Source organism: Coptis chinensis, chromosome 2 (assembly GCF_015680905.1).
Source record: "Coptis chinensis isolate HL-2020 chromosome 2, ASM1568090v1, whole genome shotgun sequence".
NCBI lineage: Eukaryota > Viridiplantae > Streptophyta > Magnoliopsida > Ranunculales > Ranunculaceae > Coptis > Coptis chinensis.
The window spans coordinates 75,679,277-75,686,017 of NC_141457.1; the positions used below are offsets into that span (position 1 = coordinate 75,679,277).

General features: G+C 36.7%; 1 protein-coding gene and 1 pseudogene across 1 annotated transcript; one reads left to right on the forward strand and one right to left on the reverse strand.

Annotated features, from left to right (window-relative positions):
- The first annotated feature begins 294 nt into the window (after positions 1-294).
- Positions 295-1,753, forward strand: ELF4-L4 (ELF4-like 4). The gene is made up of 2 exons (XM_086589938.1): positions 295-436; positions 1,132-1,753. The coding sequence occupies exon 2, from the start codon at positions 1,170-1,172 to the stop codon at positions 1,515-1,517; it is 348 nt and encodes a 115-aa protein (XP_086446064.1). The 5' UTR covers positions 295-436; positions 1,132-1,169; the 3' UTR covers positions 1,518-1,753.
- A 2,503-nt stretch (positions 1,754-4,256) lies between these two features.
- Positions 4,257-6,534, reverse strand: LOC147517880 (uncharacterized; annotated as a pseudogene).
- Positions 6,535-6,741: the final 207 nt, after the last annotated feature.

A 6,741-nucleotide genomic window follows, 5' to 3' on the forward strand; every position in this document is an offset into this window, starting at 1 on the left:
AAAGACATGTTATTACCCAAAAAGCAATTGTGAATATTTTTATGTGACCAACTAAGGTCCCAGTTTAATCTAGGGTCAACATCAATTTAAATCAAAAACGAACCAATTGCATGTAAGAGATGTGAAGCATTAATGTGAAAGGTGATGCAAAATGTTCCTTATTAGATTAACTCAATACTTTAACCACATAAATTGGCTTTTCCTATCAAATCATCAAAAACACAAATAAGGAATTATTATTTCATGATTCCTTTTTATCAGATCTTTTTCTTATGTTGAATCCAAGTGTTGTTTGTTTGGTAGTTCCAAAATACTCAAACAAGAAAAAAAAACTTCTCATACAAAAACGTTTACTCAATCCATTTTTCCCTGCAAAAAACTGTAAACTCCTCAAACCTGATCTCTCTCTTGTTGTCTCCGTCCTTCTCTGCTATTGGTAAGCTCCCTCTCGCTTCCTCTCTCTCTCTCTCTCTCTCTCTCTGTTCTTTTATTAGATAGATAAATGAAGCAATTTCAATTCTTTACTAAAGAATATAGATCATATATCTTGTTTTTTTTTTTTTTTTTTTTTTTTTTTTTTTTTTAATTTTTGCAATTTGATATAGATTTTGGCAGTTTAATGAATACCCCAGACTTTAGATTTTGGATAACTTCTTCAAATAAATTTCTTATTATTTTTTTGATATCGACTGCTCATTAATTCTTAGAACCCCAACATCTAAAATTAAAGTATATATATATTAATACTGATTTTGAGTAATGGGGGGTTCTTGAATTGTTGTAATTTATGTATTTTAATATTTGGGCGAGTATTATTACTGTATTAGTACAACTTTTTTATTTCCACTGTGGACATTGAGATTCTGCATTGGCAATCTGATCTTAAGCGGAAAACCAAGGACCCCTTTTTATGGAAACTTTGGTTTGCTTTTTTAACATCTCTTTTTTTTTCAAGAAATAAAAAAGGATCCCATTTTTGTCCCACCTGATCTTTTAAACCATGTAACCCATGATTTGCCTCTTCATGCACAAGATACCCTTTTCTTTCTTTTTTATCCTATTTTTTTATTTTATATGAAGATAATGTGTATCTGTTGTTCTATTCTGAACATTTCTCTTTTGTTTGTGTAGACAGGACCAGTTTTGAGTGGATTCAATTTTGATTGTAAATGGAGGGAGATGCATTTTCAAGCATTGGAAATGGTAATCAAATAGATAACAAGGTGTTACAGACATTCCAAAAGAGTTTTGCTCAAGTTCAAAACATATTAGATCAGAATAGGTTGTTAATCAATGAGATTAACCAGAACCATGAGTCGAAAATCCCCGATAACTTGAGTCGAAATGTGGGTTTGATTAGAGAGCTGAATAACAATATTAGGAGGGTGGTGGATCTTTATGGTGATCTTTCATGTTCTTTCACCAAGTCAATGGAAACTTCTTCCGAGGGTGATTCTGGTGGAACGATGAGATCCGATGGAAAGGCTGGTCAGAAAAGAATCAGGTCTGGGCAGTAGTTGGAGAAGCCGAAATGAGTGCGTAATCGAAAATCTGTATCCATTCTTTTATGAGGCAAGAGGAAAATATATGGACACTGGGTGAATGGAACTCAATTCTGTATCTCCTCTGTATGAGTAGAAGAACACTGCCTCAGTTCTAATTAGAAATAATTGTTTGATATCGTCCTCGCCCGCATTGTAATTCTATGTACCTGTGTTAGTTTCCATAGAAATGAAGATGTTTTGTTGTCTAATTTTCTTGTTTCCCGGCCTTCTTCAACGACTTTTGTTTATTTTTTGTGACTTTACTCATTAATGAATTAATTAGTTAATTAAGCTTGTTAGGAAGTATGCGTTTCCAATGACAAGAGTGATTCAGAACTTTTCATTTACTTCACTTTTGGATTTGTCAAAAGGTTTGAGATCTTATATGGGACTTCATCCATTTTTATCTTCATCATTCTCTTTTGATGGATTTTCACCTCTACTTTAGATGGAAAGTATTTCACATCTTTATTCTTTTCCCGTCTGTGTAAAGTCTTTGATTCACTTTCTAGACCAAGAATGAAGAGGGAGTAGGCACTGTTTTAAGTCCTTCTAAAACTCATACGCCTTTTGTTCTGGAAAAACTACTGTACATGATTCCCTCAATTTGTGTGGGGAAGGATATAGACATTTTAGTACGTATGTTTACTGTTTTACACCTGCAAAGATAGTGGGATTTTTCTGAAGATGCTTTGGGGCAAATGGAAGAAGGGAAAAGTAGCTTTGGATTGTATACGAGTTCAGATCAAAGAACAGATCTTTTTGACCACTTCTTTGTAGTTTGTATAATCAACTTAATTGGAGTAAAAAGAGATATTTATTAGAGTCTATTTATTATATGAAGCAGATAAGATTATTGGTCACTCTAAAACAAAGCATGAGATTCCAAGAGCCAGATAGATAACCATAGACCAGGGACCCCCAATTCCCCAGCAACAGGACAAACTCCAATGGTTCTTTTTAGAGATGGAAACTGGACTTCATCATGCTTATCCTTTCTTCCGCATAAGTTTTTAGTTCTGATTTGAATTTCTATTTTTTTTTTTTTTTTTTTTTTTTTTTAAACATTTTTCTCGCCATGGATGATTGCTAGAGAGGGCTGTTTTTTAATTTGTTCCGTTCAATTATTTTGGTACTTTTCCAACCACTGATATGGTTACGTGTGTTTACATTTGATGGTTATTTGTGGGTTTTCATAAGAGCAAGTCGAATGGAGAGAAGCTATAATGGGTTGCTAAAAAGTGTCACATATGCCATTTAGCAGTCCCAGCCAAATTTGGCAGCCCAAATTCGAAAAACTAGTCCAATGAGGACTTTTAGCAGTTGTTAAGTTCGGGATATAGACGGCATAAACTCTGTCGTCTGTACGTAAAATTGCAACGGACGGCATAAACTCTGCCGTCTGTCTAGTCCAGATATCCCAACGGCTAGAAACAACTAGTTTTTTTGAAATTGCAAATTTATAGCAACTACTTCACATAACTCTCTCACCATTGCTCCCAATTTTCATACAATTTCTATCTACTCCAACTACAACAATCACTACTCTAAGTACAACAATGGATCCAAATGAACATGCAACCACATCAAAAGAAAAGAAATCTACAAGGTCTACCAATTTTTCAATTCAAGAAAACGAGACTCTTTGCAAAGCGTAGATATATGTTAATGAAGATCCAATTGTTGGTGCGGGGCAACGAGTCACACAATATTAGGAGAGAATATTAGAGAAATTTCGAGAGAGAGTTGGCGAAAACAACAAGAGAAGCAAGGATTCGGTGTCCACTCGATTTGGACACATCCAAAAAGCTTGCAACTGGTGGGCGGGAATTATCTCTTCTTTAGAGAGGACCGCAAAAAGTGGCACAACAATCCAAGATCGGTTGGCCGAGGCAAAAACAATATATATGTTGGCTCATAACACACACTTTCAATTATCGCATTGTTGAGCCCTCTTCAAGGATAGCCGAAAATGGAATGAAGAATTGGAGAGTCGGTCCACAACTACATCGAGGAGACGAACCAACGTCATTCTCGATGTAGATGACAAAGTCGTACTTTCAACACCCACAACTCCGTTGGCAACTCTTAGTGGCGTTCCAATTGATCTATTTACTACACAAGTTGGGGATGGAAGTGGAGGTGGAGGTGAAAGTGAAAGTGGAAATGCAAGTGGAAGTGAAAATGCAAGTGGAAGTGGAACCAAGAAAAAACGACCACCAGGAACAAAGGGTGAGAGAGAAAGGATGAAGAAAAAAGGAGAGAATTACAAGATGATGGGAAAGTATTTGGTACAAATGACGAATACTGCCGCCGATAGGGTGAAGATGATGAAGCTCAAGAAGTGGAAAGAAGACAACAAAATATTAGCACAAGATACTTCTACTCTTGAGCCGGAAGTTGCCGAATACTTCAAGACGATGAAAATGGAGATAATTCGTCAAAGGAGAGAGAGTGGAACGTTTGAAACTCCAAGTGGTGCTTCTAGTGGTGGTGGTGCTTCTAGTGGTGGTGGTGATTCTACTATTTAGATTAATTTCAATATTGTTTTAGTTATTTCATTTCCATTGTTGTTGTTAGTTCATATCCAATATTATAATTTCAATTTTAATTTGAACTGTCTTGAAACAACATAAAGTCAAACATAGATAATACTCAAACTATAGAACTAACATAGATAATACTCAAACTATAAAAATAAAAATACTCATACTACATTCCTTGATCCGCACGAAATTGCCAAAGGTGATTGATGAGGTCAACTCTTAGTTGAACATTAGTTTCTCTGCTCGGAATGTGACGAAGTGTGTTGAGTCTTCTTGCAATTTCCTCATTTTGATTCTTGACAACATGAAATGCGACTGGTGGCTCCCAATCCATGTCAATTTGCCAATCTTTGATATCAATCTCTCGTTCATCCTCAACAATCATATTATGTAAAATTATACACATCTTCATTATCCGATTAATGTTATCCGTACTCCACATTCGCGCCGGTCTCTTGATTATCCCCTATCTAGCTTGTAAGATACCAAATGCACGCTCCATATCTTTGCGATACGCTTCTTGCATCTTAGGAAAGAATCCCTCTATTTGAGTTGTTGGGTGAGGGATTGTTTGTACAAGTGTAGTGTAGGAACCATTATTGTAGCACCGAATGATTTACGAACCGTGAACACCCACGCACAGCGTAATAAGGGGTGTCCACGGTTTGGTCTAGAAATTCATACCTTTAGATCATCTGTGATAACTCTGAGAATCCAAGCTTTACGATTCTACAACCTCTTGATTTTCTGTTGTATTCATATCCTTAGATTGGACATTGTGTGGGCAACGATCTACCAACCCTTTCTTTCTCTTTTTCCTTGACTCTCTTTTTCAATCAATATGAATAGTGAATTCGGCCAGGAGAGAAGAGTTTCTATTTATAGGCTATAACCGGGACCATGATGAGAAATTAGGGTTGGGCCTCCTGACGGGCTTGGGCTTCCCGTGTTTGCCCATAACACACGGCCCAAGTCCGTCAACAAATGACTTATTCCACTAAAGGCCATTGTTGCACTACCTCCCTAATCCCAAATTACGTGTTACGTTTATGGGTTTCATATTATATGCTCGTTGATCTCCCTGTGTTTAAGATATCGAATGTCCGATGATTAAGTCAAGTTACTAACAACTACATTAATCAACTTCTTATATCCTTGAGTAGTACCACTCAACCTCATTGTCATGTCGGATTAAATCCACCTGCAGGGTTTACACGACAATCCTTATGAGCTCCTTAAGGGGACATCATCAACCCGACTTCTTACGGGTCATGGATTCCTTCTATAATCAACAGCACACCTTACATACAATATCATTACCCAATCCATCGAGTTTGTTGATTTACAAATGAATCTCACTCATTGATGATTTAAAGCAATGTACAATGCACGTAAATGCCCGTTATTATATCCGGATTAAGAGGACAAACATCCATAATAACATAGGTGTTTGTTCTCTTATATAATCAGTATAAAGAAAAACAACCTCACTTGATCTAGTTCAATACACACAAAGTGTACTAGTATAATGCTATAGTCAAGATAGACTAATACCAGATTATACTACAACCGTACCAATGGTTTGTCCAAATCCATCTAAGTTGTGAACGTTTATTTATACTTTATAAGGTACTGATGATATGATCTTCTGTGTGTCACCACACACCATATCATCTACAACATAAAGTATTAGACACATGCATATAACTAATAACATATATAATATGCATAACATTTGCCTATATGATTCTCATTCAAAATATAAAAAATTAGAGTTAATACAAAAATAATGCTTTTAGTATATAACCCTATCATGTAGCCCATTTAGGATAAATCTCATCGGCTAGATAGTAACCCATTTTGTATTGGTGACCATTCACGGTGTAATTGCAACAAGGAGCATCACCACGCATAAGATTGTCAAAAAGGTGAGAACGTTGAAGCACGTTGACGTCGTTGTTTGAACCCGCCATACCAAAAAAAGCGTGCCAAATCCACAAGTCTTTATTGGTAATGGCTTTCAAAATGATTGTAGGTTTCTTCTTATGTCTTACATGTGTACCTGGCCATGCCGTAGGACACATTTCCCATTGCCAATGCATACACTCCAAACTTCCAAGCATACCCGGGAAGCCACGATTTTCACCTTGTGCAAGTAAACGTTGAATGTCTTCTTCGTTTGGAGCCCTCAAATATTTTTCCTCGAAGACCGCCAACATGACATCACAAAAATGCCTCAAGCTTTTGAAAAGAGTGCTCTTTGCGATTTGAATGTATTCATCCCACGCATCCGCACCACAACCATATGCAAGCAAACGAATGCAAGCAACCACCTTTTGCATACCCGTCAAACATACCTTTCCAATGTCATCAACCTTGTATGTGAAGTACTTGTCATGGTCGGAGACGGCTTTCAAGATTCGAAGGAAGAGATGGCGGTGCATCCTAAACTTCCTACGGAAGATATCAAGGGGATACTTCGGGTATTGCACAAAATAATCCCTCATAATCCTATTGTGAGCGTCAATTTGATCACGATAAATAACTTTCTACCGGGGATTGAGCCTCGATGATCATGCCGAGTAGCTTCGTGCATGTCTTGCAACAACGAGAAAATAGGTACGAACATGTTCTCATTGTCATTCATTATG